This window comes from Monodelphis domestica, chromosome 1 (assembly GCF_027887165.1).
Source record: "Monodelphis domestica isolate mMonDom1 chromosome 1, mMonDom1.pri, whole genome shotgun sequence".
Classification (NCBI taxonomy): Eukaryota; Metazoa; Chordata; class Mammalia; order Didelphimorphia; family Didelphidae; genus Monodelphis; species Monodelphis domestica.
In genome coordinates, this window is record NC_077227.1 from 536,162,998 (window position 1) to 536,180,973 (window position 17,976).

The 17,976-nt window shown below is 37.3% G+C and overlaps 1 protein-coding gene and 1 pseudogene across 2 annotated transcripts in view; one reads left to right on the forward strand and one right to left on the reverse strand.

Moving 5' to 3' along the window:
• Positions 1–3,842: 3,842 nt before the first annotated feature.
• The window catches only part of NOL10 (nucleolar protein 10), a 139,339-nt gene continuing 125,205 nt past the window's right edge, over positions 3,843–17,976 (forward strand). Inside the window, exons 1-3 of one of the 2 annotated variants that reach the window (XM_001371846.4) lie at positions 3,843–3,999; positions 6,750–6,795; positions 13,385–13,483. In XM_001371846.4, coding sequence (XP_001371883.1) covers positions 3,934–3,999; positions 6,750–6,795; positions 13,385–13,483 — 211 coding nt within the window. In that variant the 5' untranslated portion in view covers positions 3,843–3,933. Of the gene's footprint in view, positions 4,000–4,154; positions 4,421–6,749; positions 6,796–13,384; positions 13,484–17,976 lie in introns of those variants that run through there. The other variant, XM_016428129.2, reaches the window with a different exon arrangement.
• LOC103102371 (cyclin-dependent kinase 2-associated protein 1-like) lies at positions 14,929–16,049 on the reverse strand (annotated as a pseudogene).

Here is a 17,976-nt window from a genome sequence, read left to right on the forward strand (position 1 = left end):
GTTCTGCCTTATTTAGTTTTAGCTTTAGGTCTTTTATTTCTCTCCTCAATTCCTCAATAAGCTCATTGGTTCCTTCCTCCTGTTTTTCTTTGTCAGCTTGATAGATATAAGATGTAACCTTTCTCAATTCTTCCAATTCCGTCTGATTCCAGTCTGGACATTGGTTTTAAAGTAATTTCTAACTACAAGGCAGGTATTTCTCACCAATTGCCTCCTCAATTGCCTTATGTCTTTTTCCTTTGATGTGTCCAATTCAATATAATGTTCTCCCAGGTCTATCAATCTATCCATAAAAGTAGAGGGTGTTTCTCCACTTTCCTGCCTGACAAACTCAAACTAAATCCAGGTATCTGGTTTTTCAGAATAATCTTTCATTGTTTGAATCATCTCTTGCCTTGCCTTGACTAATTGGTCATACCCTTGTTGAGAATTAATGGCCTAATGTGGCTGAACAAAAGGACAGTTAGGGACATGATAATTTTCATTGGTTTCCCTAATAAGCTTTTCCTTTTCCTTTTTTGTAAGCACTTCATCTAACAAAATGTCAAAGTCAATGTTATCTGGGTTGAATTATTTGTTTATCTTTTCAAAAACTTCATAACCACTATAGGTTCTTCCTCAAAGGAAAAAAGTGCTCTCTTTGAAGCTGTCAATATCAGCTTGAGTGAAGCCCTTGTGATGTTTAACATTAATCAGCTCCTGTTCAGGTGTTATCATTGGGATATCATGCAATGGGAAAAAACTGCCAACGATCTTCTCTCTTTCCTATTTGGTGCCTTTTTGTATTTCCTCCATCATTTTCTCTTGCCTCATTATGATAGCTTCTAGATTAGTGGTTCTCAACCTTTCTAATGCCATGACCCCACAATACAGTTCCTCATGTTGCAGTGACCCCAAACCAAAAAATTATTTTGGTGGCTACTTCAAAACTGTAATTTTGCTACAGTTATGATTCAGAATGTAAATACCTGATATGCATTATGTATTCTCATTGCTACAAATTGAGAGGTTGAGAACCGCTGCTCTAGATAATCCACTTTCATTGCCATTAGGTCAAACTTTAATTGCTTTATCTTTGTTTCTTGAATTGGCTTAAGATGTAAGAAATTAACCTCTTAAGAATAAATATGAAGAATATTGCACAACCACCAGTGGTGTATATCTTTAAATATCCAGTAGAATTTTGGAAAGCATATCTAATATAGATTTAGGGAATGATATTTCCCTAATATACCCAGGTATTGTATGTGTAAATAGCTGGGTCATTGCTGGAGGCCATCATACCCTCACTGGCTGATAAAGTCACAGTCTGGGGAAATGGGGTCTGCAAGGCAGCCCCCAGAGAATGAGGCACCCACTGATCCCCCTCTGTGACTTCTCTCTCTTTAACTTCCCTCAAAAATGGATGATTATTGTTCTCTTTCCAACACAAAAGAAATAATATAAGAGCAAAGACTTATAGAATAAATATATATCCCACCTTAATCCCCTCAGACTATTACCCTAAAAGATTACATTTATAGAATTAAAACCTAAAGATCACTACCCATTGCCCCCCTCCTTTAATTCTCCACAGAGCCACATTCACTCCCATTACAATCAATCACCTTCAAGACACACTCCACTGAATTCTGTTTATGGACATAAACCAGGCAACATTGCCAGGTGTTTTAAAGTAACACAAGAAAAATAGAACTTGTAAATTGAGGAAAACCCCAAATCTGGGCTGTCATTAAATTGCCCTCTATCCTTGTACCTAGCTACAAAATGTTTTATTACCCATCTCCTAAGTAATTGTGATTGATTGTGAAAGTTGACCAAAAGTAACAATGATTCTCCTAGGTCAGGGAGAACTAACATCTAGATCACCCTATCTATGTCATTCATCTATAGCAACAATATTTTGTTGACTATCTCCTTTGGCTACGTATTTTGTTGTTAAGTTCCATGGAACCATATATGTAGAAAATTGATTGTGTGCCAAAGAAGTATGTACTTGAAACCCTATATAATAAATGAAACTCTGTTCTATGACAGAACCCTGTGTGATGCCTATGCATGTGGGCCTGAGCACACAGTGCTTCTCATCTCCATCACTCGACCAGATCATCACATCTAGATAGAGCAAATCCTCACCCTCAGGGAGACTGCTGGATGGCTCCCAAAGTGTAATAGTTTGTAGATTCCTGTTGTCGATGAACTACATATTTGGTTGTAATCACTGTCCCTGAATGCAGGCCCTTTGTCTGAATCTGCCCAGATTTCTTGTCTGGTTGCAGAAAGATGCTCTGTGGCTCCCCCTTTGGTGAAAGCTGAGGGGAACACTTTCTGTAAATGAGAATGGTGTTTTTTTTTTTTAACTCTTGTTTGTATTTCTCTATTGTAAAATAAACATTATCTGTTTTTAGGTTCTTTTATCTTTTGGCTCTCCAGTTGTAATGATGGAAATTCATTCCTTTATTATCTAGACTATTATTATATTAGCTCCTCACTCCAATAAATAGGGTCAGTGGTTCTTATTGCCATTGCTGTTCAACATTTAAAGCTTTTCACCACCTATACTTTTCTTATCTCTTTCCATATACTCTATGGCTCAATCCATAATGGCCTACTTGCGATTCCTCAGAAACACTGTTCTATTTCTTTTTTTTTTAAACCCTTACCTTCCGTCTTGCAGTCAATACTGTGTATTGGCTCCAAGGCAGAAGAGTGGTAAGGGCTAGGCAATGGGGGTCAAGTGACTTGCCCAGGGTCACACAGCTGGGAAGTGTCTGAGGCCACATTTGAACCCAGGACCTCCCGTCTCTAGGACTGGCTCTCAAGCCACTGAGCTACCCAGCTGCCCCCAACACTGTTCTATTTCATGTCTTATCTTTGTGTCTTTGCACTGGAGATTCCTGGAATGCTCTTTTCTGATCCATGACTCTCAGAATCCTAGGCTCTAAGACTCATCAAAAGCCCCAGTTTGAATATGCATTTGTTTTTTCCCAGTAGAATAAAGGCTTCATGGCTGATGTAGAGTTTAGTGAGTAGAATTAGAAGAATAATTTATGTGATAACATTGTAAAGACAAACAACTTCAAACTTCAGAACCCTGATCAATGCAATAACTACATTTCAGAGCACCTATTATAAGTATACCCTGATAGAGAGGTGAGGTCTGATGTTGCAGAATGAGACATATTTTAGGAAATATTAAGAGTCAACATGGGAATTTGTTTTATCTATGCATTTGTTACAAGGGTTTTACTTCTCTTTCTTTTTTCAATAGGGAGGTTGGAGAAAATGGTAGGGGGAAAAAAAGCTTTAACAAAATAACTTCTGGGGGAAACAAGAATATAAACTTCTGGAGGGCAGGAAAAGGGACTGTTTCTTATTTTGTTAAAACGTCTGGGGAAGTCAGAGCTGAGCTGAAAAGAATGCTGGAGCTCTTGGAGATGATATTTGTATGGTGCCTACTATGTACCAAGTACTGTGTTAATAATCCAAACTGCTAGTTTTACAAAAAAAAGTGAATGTTTGCCTCTCTCTTTCTTTCTCCCCTCGCCTTTTTTTTTGGGGGGGGGGTCAAACATCCCTACCCTAGGAGCGGCCACTGGGTCTCCGCCGGGTCGGGCCGCCTGGGACCTAGTAAGGAGAAGCACAGGAGGAATTTTCGGTGCTGAAGGGTCAAACTGTTGCCAACTAAGGAACAACTTCCGCTCTGACTAGTGCTGGAGCGAAAGATTGCGCATGCGCGTTCTAGCAAACGCGAAGGGTTGGGTGGGCAAGGATGTTTCTCTTAGCTTTCTCTATTCCTATAGTAACCGTTTTCTACTTCCGCTCTCCCCTCTCTGAGCCAGGAAGTACGTCATAGGAACGCGCCTGCCGTCGTAGCTCGTGGGTTAAAGTTTCAGACTTGCATGCAGGAACTGCAAATACCTAAGAGATATCATGCAGGTCTCTAACCTCAACGAGGTAAAGATTTACAGCCTGAGCTGCGGCAAATCCCTCCCTGAGGTAAGTCTCGTGCTTTCTTTGCAGGATTCCTGGAAATCCCTGGGTACTCCGGGTCCTTTTCTCACTCCAGCTTTTCCAACCCCCGTATCTCGTGCTCATTTTCTCGGGGACGTTCAGGCTCCTATAGGCTCCGTAAACCCAGCATCTTTGAGATGTCACTGGAAAAAGGAAGAGACGGTTTCTCACATAGGCCGGGGAGCTCGTATGTACTCTGCCAGGGACAGAGTGCTGGAAGGGATCTTAGAAATCATTCCCACATTTTAGAGATGAAGTTGAGGCTCAGAATAGTTAAGTGACTTTCCCAAAGTATCATGTGGAGAAGGGAAGATAGAGATAAATGTATTATAATAAACGTTCTCTACAGGTGGAATGAGATATCAGAAAGGATGAGTATATGAATTGATGTAAAGCTCATTTCATTGTGAGTAATAATAGTTCTCTTACTTTTTTAATGTATGCTTTTGTTTTGGCTGACCTCAATGATGTTCATTTATTCATTAATGAGAGTATGGGAAAGTAAAGGGAAAGAGACCATATAAGTCATTTAAGTCAAAAGAGCACTAGATGCCCTTTTAGATCTTTTTCGCATATGAAATTTCACGATTCTAGTTAGTCTAGGTGATTGTTACCTGTATGAGTTATGTATTTACTAGTCTGCCTCTTTGCTTAAAAGACTGAAGAGATAATCCAACTCATATATAGACTGTTCAGAGCAGTTTTATTCACTGATGTATCATTACAGATTGGATTTGATAATACTTTGGTTTATTATTGATTATGCTTGTGTTAGGTCAGGCTGCCCAGTGAAGTCTGTTGGTCACTGGTATATCATTACAAGTTGGATCTGATACTGTTTTGGTTTATTATTTATGCTACTTGTGTCAAGTAGTTCTTTGACTTAACTACATGTGTTAATTAATTGGGAACCCTGTTGTTTTCTGTATCTTACTCAATAAAGTAATGCTTTAAGTTTTCTTAAAAGTCCCATGCCCACAAAATTCTGTTTACTCAGGTATTTTTCAATAGTAGCTTCAGCATATTCACTAATTCCAGTGAATGCTTGTTTTCTTGAATAAATCCCAAATAAGGTTATCCATGTAAACAGATGTAAACATGCAGAATCTCCTTTTTATAGCAGGGATATAGTTCTTTGAAATAGTTGTACTCTCTTCCTGGTCTATATTCACCATCTTTGGTCAGTACAGTACCTAGATATTACAGTCTTAATGACAAACTTTCAATTCTGTATTAAATACTCATTTTTGAGATCACGCTGTGGCTTAGTATTCAGGTCTCTTAGTCTGTTGCTCTGAACTTACTCGTCTGTACATATTTGCTTCAAGAATGCAGTCATTTTGTATAGAAATTCCTGAATAGTTGCTTTTGGAGAAGTTTATAGTTTGTTGATGCATGTGGGCATTTTGAGAATTGAGAAATGTGGTGTAGTAACCTCAACTTTGATTTGGTTTGTATTTTTAAGTTTTGCGAAGATAAATCATAGAAACTGAATAAAGAAGATTACTCTTATTTTACTTTTAGATTGTAAAATTGACAATGTAATAACAAGAAAGTTCCAGATTAAGACTCAAATCTTAAAAAGGTAGTAATATTGTTCAGTTGTTGAGAATAGCAACAAATGAATTTGCTTTATTGAAATTTACTGTTAAGTAATGCAGAATGGAAATTGTTCAGGAGGGTACTGACTAAAAACAAAGTCCATAAATTGTTGTTAAAAGGGAACTCAGTATCATTTTATTTCTTCTCTTGAACTTAAAGTGTCTTCCTTTATTGGCTCATGTCACATAGAATATAGACTTCTTGTGCTTGCTTCAAACAGCAACAGGGAATTTGACATAAGATTTTTTTGGGTTAACAAATGACTTTTATGGTCATGTGATTACTTGTGAATTTGCTAAAATTCCTTTTGTTTAGTTTTGTCTCCATCAAAGTAATATGATACCATGGAAAGAGTCTGAGGATCTTTTGTTCAAATCCTGTCTCTAATGCTAACTAGTTTGTGTGATCTTAAGCAAGTCTTGTAAGTTTCTGGGGCTTAGTTTCCTCAAGTGGAAAATGGAATGGTACTTTGAGATTCCTTCTAGATTTGAATCTGTGATCCAAATCATTGCCAATGGTCATATTTTTTCAGTATATCACAAGATATTTTTATCATTATAAGTACTCCTTCCACCAAAGCTGATCATAATATTACCATATCTTAGATTATTTCCTGAATTGTTTGGGGAGAATTATTCATCAACCTGTGGCCAGCTGTATGATGATGAACATTTTTGGTATTTACCTAGATTGACACTACTGAAAACCTTTTCAGCTTGGTGTAGGTCCTACCAGATCTTCTGTTTTGCTAACCTATGATCACTGACACCAACCTTGATAAGAAGTTTAGTGGATCTTAATTACTTTGTTATAATTTTAAAATAATTCTTTGGGGCAGTTAGGTGGCTACATGAGTAGAGTGCTAGGCAGCTCTGAAGTTGGGAACATCTGGGTTTAAATGTGTCCTTAGATATGTCCTAGTTGTGTGTCCCTGTGCAACTTATTTAACTCCAATCACCCAGCCTTTTAACTGCTTTTCTGCCTTGGAACAGAAGGTAAAGGTTTGAAAAAAAATTCCTCAAAAAAGAGAGGTTGTTCTGTTTTATATGAAGTTTAAAATGTACTTTTAAAAAATTAGCTATTATCTTTGTATAGCATAATAGTTACAAGAAAATACATTTTTTTTTTTACAGTGGCTTTCTGACAGAAAGAAGAGAGCACTACAAAAGAAAGATGTTGGTGAGTTTAATTTTTCATTTCTCCAAACCAGTATAATAAAAATTCATAAAATTAATTTGCCATTTGTACCATACTGAACCTAGAGGAAATATTTCTTTTTAATTAAACCCATATTTGATACAGTAATTGAATCACAGATATTTTTAGAAACTTATTAGATTTGGGGTGTGTAAAAAAAAAGATGAAAATGTTAAAGATATAAATTCTTTAGGATATGGTGAATTATTTCCCTTAGATTTTTTTGCACTATTCTTCTTTGCCATATGTCAGAGATTTACTTTTGATTGATTTTTGTACTTTTTGTTTGCCTCCTTTTTGAGAATGGTTAAAAATTAAAAAAAAAATAAACATAGTATCACAGTTTAAAGTACAGAGGACTTAGTACCAAGCTCATAAATTAAAGCATAAAAAACCAGGCAAATTATATTTTAATAAATTCTAATAATATTTGCTAATAAATATTCAGGTTTATTTCTTCTATTTTCTGATGCTTGAGAATGCAGTATTTTCAAAGCTAGAAGGAAAAAATCCATTCATGTACTCATTTTGTCATTGAGTGCTTCAGATTTCTCACCTCAGGTTTAAATTTCTCAGTGAGTTTTCCATTTAGAACATAATAGCCTGACTTATTCAGCAAATATTTATTGAGAAACATGATAATATTTCTGATATAGGAGTGTGGAGAATTCAAGTAGTTTCAATCTCATGTTTGATGTTAGAATAATAATACTTCATTTTGATGTTTTTATTATCACTTATTAGAGATAGAGATTATTATTTCACTGGTATACAGAACTCCCAAATGAGGAAATTACTGCTACCAGTTTATAGTCTTAGAGCACTGAGAAGTTAAGTAACTAGCCAAGGGTCACACAGCCAGTATATGTCAGGAACATAATTTAAATACAGATATTATTGGCTTTGAGGTCAACTCTATTACTTCATGTTGTCTCTAACTTATTAATGATGAACAAAAACAAAAATTTAAAAAATAATGATTATAAACAAAATCATAAATTCAAAACTGATTAATTTTAAAATGTACTAACCTTAACAAAAGAATGTAAGGGGGCAGCTAGGTGACTTTTTGAATTGAAGTTCTGTATCTGGCCTCAGACATTTCCTAAGAGTATGACCCTGAGCAAGTCATTACCTCACTCTTACCCCCTCTTCTGCTTTGGAACCAATACATAGTATTGATTCTAAGAGAGAAGGTAAAGGTTTTAAAACAAAACAAAAAATGTTAAATATCTTATTTCCTTTTTTTTGGCCCTTCTGATCTCTTTTATTCTTTGTATTTTTAATTTGTTGTTGCTGCTATTATAATACTAATGTTGGGGTGGGTAGCTCCTTCCTGGTGCAGATTACAATTCATCCTTATTTTCTCATGTTTAATTACTATTATAAGTACCTAGGTAATGCCATGGCTAGAGTACTGGCCCTGGAGTTAGGAGGTTGTGAGTTCAACTTTTGCCTCATAGTTTATTATTACCTAAGTAATCTTTTTTTTTAACATTATTTTATTTGGTCATTTCTAAACATTATTCATTGGAGACAAAGATCATTTTCTTTTCCTCCCCCCACCTCCCCCCATAGCTGACACGTGATTCCACTGGGTAGCACATGTGTTCTTGATTAGAACCCATTTCCATGTTGTTGGTATTTGCATTAGGGTGTTCATTTAGAGTCTCTCCTCAGACATGTCCCCTCAACCCCTGTAGTCAAGCAGTTGCTTTTCCTCAGTGTTTTTACTCCCACAGTTTGTCCTCTGCTTGTGGATAGTGTTTTTTTCTCCTAGATCCCTGCAGATTGTTCAGGGACATTGCATTGACACTAATGGAGGAAGTCCATTAAGTTCGATTGTACCACAGTGTATCAGTCTCTGTGTACAATGTTTTCCTGGTTCTGCTCCTTTCGCTCTGCATCACTTCCTGGAGGTTGTTCCAGTCTCCTTGGAATTCCTCCACTTTATTTTAGCTAAGTAATCTTGGCAAAACACTTAGACATTGACTACCTCATCTGCCAGTTTCCTGATCTGGACAATGTGGGTTGTAGGGAATATAGACCCTGATATTGATTAGTATTAGTAGTTGTTACTAGTTGTTGACAGTTAATACTTAACTGTATTAACTATTGAGGAAATTGCTAGAGACTAGTTAAAACAAATTTTCCTATTTATTGAAACTATTAAAAGTAAAAAGACAGGAAAGGAAAGTAGTGATACTGAATTTGAGATAAATATATATATACATATATATTTATCTAATCTAAAGAGTTCTAACTAATAACCCAATCCCAATTCTCTTTCCTACAAGTGAATGTTTCTTCCTTGGAAACCAAGGCTAACCTCATTTCCTTTCTTAAAAACTATTGAAATAAATCTAACTTACTAAGCTATTCTAAAGTATATCTTAAGTAATATAGTTTCCTTATATTAACAACCGTCTCCAGCAATCTTTCCTCTATTTATAAAATAAAAGTTCTTTTTTTCTTGGGGGGGGGAGGGAGGAGGGGGTCCTCAGCAGCTGCCATCTTTACTTAAAACTCCCCTGTCTGGGGGGAGATTAGCTCCACCTGCTGTCAGCTTCTCTCTCTGCCAGAAAACTCTCAGGAACAAAACTTTCTCCTTCTCCAAGCTGTTGACTTCCAAGGTGAAGTCTCCAAACTTTTCCCAGAAGGATCACAGGGGAAAACCACACACATCTCCTCTCTGAGTGTCCACTTCCCAGAGCCAGAGTGATAGAGAGAGACTGACTGGTAAATCCCAATCGCCCTCTCCTTAAGGGTTCTGGGAATTCCATCCTTCTGACCTGTGCAGAATTCTTTCTTCCTTTTTTTTTTTAAATAATATTTTATTTGATCATTTCCAAGCATTATTCATTAAAGACAAAGATCATTTTCTTTTCCTCCCTCCCCCACCCCCCATAGCCGACGCGTGATTCCACTGGGTGTCACATGTGTTCTTGATTCGAACCCATTTCCATGTTGTTAATATTTGCATTAGAGTTTCGTTTAGAGTCTTTAAAGGCTTCTCAGGTAAATTTATAGCTTTTTATGCTGAAACCTTACTTCTGACTAAAAATCTATTCTTAATTAAGCAGTTTACCTAATTAACTCTTAATTAACTATTATAGGGTATAACCCAGGGTTATTGTTTTCTGAAGAGCTTTGTAAGCTTTAAAGTATACTTCCCCCAACTCCCCCAAGCCTTTTTTAGGAGACATAAAATAGTCATTATGAATAAGTAACAACTTATGATTCATAACATATTTATGCTGGTATACCCCCCAATAAAGTTAATCCATTTATATACTTTTTGATAATTATTTCAATGTATTACATATTAAAAATCCTTATCAATGGCAAACCCTTCCTTTAATGTATTCCAACCAATCTTTAAGAGACCACCATAACTCATCTCTGAACTAACTGTTCAGTTTGTTTTTTCCTCTTGCTATTAGAGGACAAAGATATATATACACATACACATACAGATGCATCATACGTGCACATATATGTATATATAGGTAGGTATTTTACTCCCAGTAGATTTCACCTTCATTATTTTTCAGTTTCTTACCTGCTGTCTACTTCCCTACGACTTACATACACACACACACGTACATCTCTGTTCATGACAAAAAAACAACCTTTATGCAATGCATGTGTCCTCATATCTCTCTTCCCATTTGTGGCCTCTCTTTCACAAAGCTATCAAAAATCAAAATGTGCCTTCACTGCATTTCTTCACACCTTTTTTCTCTTAACTCTCTGTAGTCTGGCTTCTGATCTCATCATTCAATTGAAACTGATCTTTCCAAAGTTACCAGCTTAATTGCCAAATATATTGACCTTTTCTCATCCTTATCCTTCTTGACCTCTCTGCAACCTTTGATATTCTTGATGATTCTTTTTTCTTTGCTTGAATTTTCTTCTCTTTTCTTCTATTTGCTCTGTTTTCTTTTGGTTCTCCTACCTGACTGACAATTCTTTCGTAGTCTTCTTTGCTGGATCTTTATCTGGGTTATGCCTCCAACCTTAGGATGTCCCCTAAAGCTCTGTCCTAGACCTTCTTTTCCTTCTATTCTTTTTCTCTTTATTGGCTTCTATGAGTTCAATTATTATGTCTATGCTGATGATTCTCTCATCTATTTATCCAGTCTGTGTCTGTCTTCTGAGTACCCATACATTACCAAATGTCTTTGGAACTTTTAAACTGGATGGACATCTAAAACCCAGCATGTCAGAAACTGAACTTATCTTCCCTCCCAAACCCTAAACTTATTTATTACTTTTTTTTTTTAAAAACACTTAGCTTCTGTCTTGGAATCAAGTGTTGGCCCCAAGGCAGAAGAGTGGTAAGGGCTAAACAATGGGGGTTTAATGACTTGCTCAGGGTCACACAGCTGGGAAGTGTTTGAGGCCAGAATTGAACCTAGGACTTCCCGTCTCTAGACCTGACTCTCAATCCATGGAGCCACTCAGCTCCTCCCTTCTTTATTACTTTTGAAGGCAATACCTTCCTATTAGTTAACTCAATCTCTTAATCTGTGTCAACTTTGAATCCTTTATTGTTTCTACTTTCATGACATCTTTTATGTGTGCCCCCTTCTTTCTTTTGACACTGCCACCCTCTGGTACAGGCCCTCATCATCTTAAGCCTGGACTATGGTTGGCCTCCCTTTGAGTCTCTTTTTACTCCAATTCAGCTTCCATTTAGCTACCAAAGTGATTTTTCTAAAGTAAGTCTTATGATGACACCCTCCTATTAATTTAACTTTAGTGACTTCTTTTTACCTTCAACATCATATATAAAATCCTTTTTAACTCTTAAAACATGACCTTTTTCGGTCTCTCCAATCTTCTCATACTTTCCCTTCTATTACTCTTTGATATAGTGAAACTGGCCTCCTTATAGTTTGCACAAGATATTCTATCTCTGGGTTTTCATTGGCTGTCTGTCATGGATAGAATGCACTTTGCCTTCTAGCTTCTTTTAATTCTCAACTAAAATTTCACCTTTTACAAGAAACCTTCCTAGTCTTCCTTAATGTTGGTGTCTTACCTATGAAATGATCTCCAAACCATTGTCATTTTTGTGTCTCCCTCTATAGACTGTGAGCTCCTTGATAGCAAGGCCTTTTTTTGTCTTTGTGCTTATTAACAAAGTGCCTGGCACCTAATAAAGGCTTAATAAAAACACTGACTAATTGACCTTAGTGGTGACATATACTTTTCCCATTGTCCCACAACTAATAACATCTTCCTGATTTTGATAACATCCTGAACACATAGTAATACACAAGTAAAGAACACAATAGTAATACACGAATTAGGGAAAAAATTAATGCAAATAAATATAAGAATTAGCATGTTACTATCTTTAGTAGGTTTACTTTTCTTTTTTTCTCTAAGGTTTTAGCCTGGGCTTATCTGAGTTAAATTGGTAGTACTGACATGACCAAAGGGTAGTGATGACTTTTTTCTTACCTGAGTTGCAAGTTCTATAGAAATAAACAAATAATTTTCTATTTCATTCCTTATATTGAAAATAAAGAGGATCCAGATGGTTATATGGGAGGAAATTTTGGTTAAATTGTAAGAAGTTTCAATCTAGTTGGTAGTAGTTTAACATTTATTGTTCTTTTCTTTCTTCAAATTGTATTAGAGGGATGGTTTGTGTATAATGGAGAAAAAGTAGATGATCCCAGAAAGGAGAAGGAGGGTGAGATGGACTTCCCCTTCAGTCTTCTTCAACTATGCTTCTCCACTAACCCTGCCTTACTCCCCTCTAATTATTGATTAATGAGTGAACCTTTTCCCTCAGGGAAAGAGAGAAATTAGCTCTCTCCCCCTTCAATATGACAAGGAAGTCAATTTAAGATAACTGACACTTTATTCTAACAAACTGATGGTTAGGGATAATATAAATAAGATGTCTGTAGGTTGGAGGTTATAGGAACGAGGGTAAGGAAAGTCCCTATATGTCTAAAAATATCTTTCTCCCTCCCCCCAAAGTTGAGAGACCCAGGCTTGTCAGCCTGGTCTCTAAGAAGCTCAGGGTCTGGTGACCTCTGGTCTTAGCACAGCAGAGCCAGTATCCAGACTCAGGGTATCACAGTAGCTGTGTGAAATATTCAGATGCTGTTCTTTTTCTTCTCAGGTTTTGCCACAACTCTTGGTGTCTTTGGGGGGAAATGGTGATTAGGATCAATGAGGGATTTGTATGACTCAGGAGAGAAATCTCTGATCAGTCTGTCACCCATGGGATCATTTCTCTATCACAACATTATTTAATTCTATGGATATTTTCTTTGTAGAGATATTTTTTAGAGTTAATATTTGTCACCTCTGAGATGGGAAACTAAAAAGTGAAGAATCACAAAACACAAGGTTAAAAAACCCCAGTAGTCATCCTTATTTACTATATGAAGCAATTTGTGGTTAGTTTTGGTAGTTTTTGATGTGAACATTTTGTATGTGGGACCTGGACCTCTTCTTTTTTCTATAGAATAAGTAAGTGCCTGGTGAATTTCATGCACTATTCATTAAATTTTTTTTCTTTTTTTTGTTTATTCTGTCTCTCCAGATGTTCGGAGGAGAATTGAACTTATCCAAGATTTTGAAATGCCCACAGTTAGCACCACTGTTAAAGTGTCAAAAGATGGACAGTATATTTTAGCAACTGGTAAGTTTTACTATTTGATCTATCTAAATATGAGTGTTGAGAGTAGTCACTCTTAGGTATATTATAGTGATGCACAGTGTAAGGGTCAGAGTGTAAGGGGTTAAAATTAAAGGGTTGGACTAAATTCTTTTTTTTTTTTTAATTAGTTTATTTAGTCAATTTAGAACATTATTCCTTGGTTACAATAATCACATTATTTCCCTCCCTCCCCTCCACCCACCCTTCCCATAGCCCACACACAATTTCATTGGGTATTGCTTGTATCCTTGATCAGAACCTATTTCCATGTTGTTGATGTTTGCACTAGGATGTTCATTTAGTCTACATCCCCAACCATGTCCCTTCGATTCATGTATTCAAGCAATTGTTTTCCTTCAGTGTTTTTACTCCCATAGTGTTTTCTCTGTACGTGGATAGTGGTTTTTCTTGTAGATTCCTTCTAGTTGTTTAGGATCACTGCATTACCATTAATGGAGAAGTCCATTACATTCGATTGTACCACAGTGTATCAATCTCTGTGTACAATGTTTTCCTGGTTCTGCTCCTCTCACTCTGCATCAATTCCTGGAGGTTGTTCCAATCCCCATGGAATTCCTCCACTTTAGTATTCCTTTGAGCGCAATAGTATTCCATCACTAACATATACCACAATTTGTTTAACCATTCCCCAACTGAAGGGCATCCCCTCATTTTCTAATTTTTTGCTACCACAAAGAGCGCAGCTATGAATATTCTTGTACAAGTCTTTTTCCTTATTATCTCTTTGGGGTACAAACCCAGCAGTGCTATGGCTGGATCAAAGGGCAGACAGTCTTTTATCACCCTTTGGGCATAGTTCCAAATTACCCTCCAGAAAGGTTGTAACAATTCACAACTCCACCAGCAATGCATTAATGTCCCAACTTTGCCACATCCCCTCCAGCATTCATTACTTTCCTTTGCTGTCATGTTAGCCAATCTGCTAGGTGTGAGGTGATACCTCAGAGTTGTTTTGATTTGCATCTCTCTGATTATAAGAGATTTAGAACACTTTTTCATGTTGGACTAAATTCTTAAGAGTGGTTTCCAGGAATTATTTTACTCAATTCCAAATGATTTTTTATGGTAATTTATTTACAAAAAGAGAAAGTAGTAAGAAAATCAGAGAGAGTATATATTTACTGAGGTTGTCAGAACCTGGCAGGGCTTAAGAGGCCCCAGCAAAGGGGGCCCAGAGGTAAATTAAAACAAGAATTTTAGCCAGGAGGCCTCCTCCAAGATGAGGGGCCTCTCCGGAGGCTAGTATCTCCAGGACAAGGCCGGGAAAGGAGTCAGCCTTTTTCACTCACCCACATGGTAGTTCTAATCGAAAATAGGAAATAGTCCAAGGTCTTCAGCCAGTGCTCCTCTAGTGTCAAGTTGAAGGTGCAAGACCTTTCTCACAGGAAGTTCTTTTTCACTTTTTTTTTTAATACAAATTGTTAATGAAAATAAGCTTTATTACATCAAGTAATAAATACAAAGATGCACATAACAGTTTTAGTCATTTATCCAGATTTTTTAGTCATTCTATGGCAAACTCAAGACCCGAAATCTACAGTCTTTGAAAAGTAACTATCTGGGTTCTTAATTTTTCAGTAGGCGGATCAGTTCTCTGTATTTATAACTCATGCATTTAAATTCAAAGCACAAACAATCTTGCAAATGCTCACATACCAAAAACCAAAAAGTTCTTTTTTAAAGCAGGGTAGTAGCCCTAACCAGGAGATACCAAACTGTCAGGAAGAACAAGCATTTGGCATTGACTCATGAAAAAATCCTTAAGAGTTATTGGAGATTCTGGAAAAGGTGCAAAGAATGACAATTTGTGTGATGTTTTAAGTGTACTCAAAGGAAGAAAATCAAAGATTTGAGCAAGTTAGCAGGGCAGTAAGTATAGTTTGCAAGAACATAAGCAGAATTGTCTACATGCATTTTTCTGGAACTCAATGCTTAAAAAAAAAAAAGGTAACCTAGGTTGTTCCTAACTACTTATAATGTAAATCTTGACTGCAAAGTTGTCTTTTCTTCTATTCTTAGACAGTGGGGGTGGGGACGGGAGGAAGAAAAAGGGAAAGAACCTAAGCTTTTAGAACATTAAAAATATGGGATTCAGATGAATGTTTTGAAACTCACCAGAGGAATAAGTGTTACTCTTTCTTCTTCACAAAGAAATGGAAAACTTTGGAAATGAAGTGGGAGGCTAGGATCTTGTATTCCATTCAGTCTGCCAGGCATTCCCAGACTAATCCTCGAGCATGAATGATGCCTCATTTCAGCCTCTCCATGGTGCTTTTGCTTCCTGCATATGTGGGTCTCTTTCCCTAGTTCTTCGATGATAGCTAGAAGTTCTGCATATTTGCTTTGGGGTACCTGGCTGCTCCCTGTACCCTGGGTATAGCCTAGAGACGGGGGTCTGTAGTCATTGATCAGCTGCCAGTACTGGGTGGATGCTGCCATGCTAGTGGAAGGAGAGTGGACGCTCCCGCCCGCCGTTGCGAGGGACACGCCCCGGCATGTGGGCGTTCAAGTTGGGCTTGTAAAACATGCCTGGGGAGGCAAGCGGAGCCGCAGCTGCAGGTCCCGCGATGGAGTCGGAGGGAGCACGGGGCCACAGGAGCGCTGCTGCAGCGCCCGGGCTCCCCAGCCCACTTTTTCTTTACGGCTCCGCTGACTCCAGCGGCAAATATGGCCGTCCCTGCTCCCAACACCCACAGTGCAGTATAGCATCCATACATCACTGGCTGGGGCCTCCACAAAGTTTGGAGAGGGTGCCGCTGGAGGAGTGGCCCCCAGCCAACCCGCCGGCTGGCCCCTGCCCGCATGCAGCCCGCACCTTTTTCACTTTTAAAGTCCATTTCTTTCATCACTTCCTGTGCCTTCTTTCCACTTTACATGGACCAATTATAACTATAGTTTTGTTTAGGACTAGTCAATGAGTTCTGATTCATCATCCACTTTTGGGTATGTTTTCTTCATATGATAGGTAAACGGACATCTTAGGTTATGCTATTGCAAAAAGTAAAAATAGTAAAAAATTTTTTTCAATACTAGTGATGTGTTTCAAAGGCAAAAAAATGAGAAAAGAAGGAAAAAATCAGAATCTGTATGACATGTAGGAAGAAAATAAAATGTTAAAATTGTGTATATTTCATAATTATAGAGGTAAAATATAGGGACTAGTTTTCAAAAAATAAGATTCATTTCCTCTGACTTACCGTGATCCACAGTGTGAGTGCAAATAAGGCAGATAAAACGGTGTGAGTGCAAATGAGATAGACAAAGCAATAATACATTCAAGAAAATACAAAAAAATTAGTAAAGGCACAAAATGTTACAAAAGGCACATCGGGTTGATTTAGGTCACTAATACAGATTTTCATCTATATTAGTGTAGTACATATGTTGCCCTACAAGGCAAATTGTGCAAATACAAGGATCAATCAAATAAATTGCAACAAAATAGTACAAATCCAGCAATAAAGAAGTCCAATCACAATCAATATTCAAATACAATCAATGCAAGCAATTATTCACCATCAACAGAAGGTACTCATTTTATATGGCAGTAATGAATCCATGAGTCCATCTCAATTTTTATGGCTGTTGGTGTAGTTAATAGGATCTGGAATGGTCCGTCAGTTGACCCAGTACATTTGAAATTCTTTATGTACACACTATCACCTGGGTTTAAATCATGAAGCGAGAAATTAATGGGGCCTGCTTAAACAGCAGCTCCAGAATCATGGAGTTCTTTCAATTTTGTTTGTAATTTTCCGATATATGTAGCAGTGGTTGTATCCCCTCATAACAGTGAAAGTATAGGCAGGGGCAAATGGTTGTGCCTGAATAGGTGGATGTCCAAATAGCATCTCAAATGGTGAGATGTGTAAATCACCTCTGGGTCTGCTTCTGAGATAAAATAGGGCCAAAGGTAGAATTTCAGGCCACTTTAAATGAGCCTCTGCATAATTTGTCAATCATAGTTTTAAGTTCTTTATTCATTTGTTCAACTTGGCTGGAGCTCTAGGGATGATATAGCATATGAAATTTAGGAATTATCCCAAGACATGAATAAATTTGAGATAACACCGAATCGGTAAAACGAGTTCCTTTATCTGAATCAATATGTGCTGGCAGGTCAAAATGAGGAATAATTTCTTTCAAAAGGACTTCATCTATTTATTTATCCATTTATTTATTTAAAACCATTACCTTCCGTCTTGGAGTCAATATTGACTCCAAGGCAGAAGAGTGGTAAGGGCTAGGCAATGGGGGTTAAGTGACTTGCCCAGGGTCACACAGCTGGGAAGTGTCTGAGGCCAGATTTGAACCTAGGACGTCCCATCTCTAGGGCTGGTTCTCAATCCACTGAGCTACCCAGCTGTCCCCTCAAAAGGATTTTAGCAACAAAAGCCTTTGTGGCATGAGCAGTAGGAAATGCTTCAGGCCACCTGGTCAGTTGATTGATTATG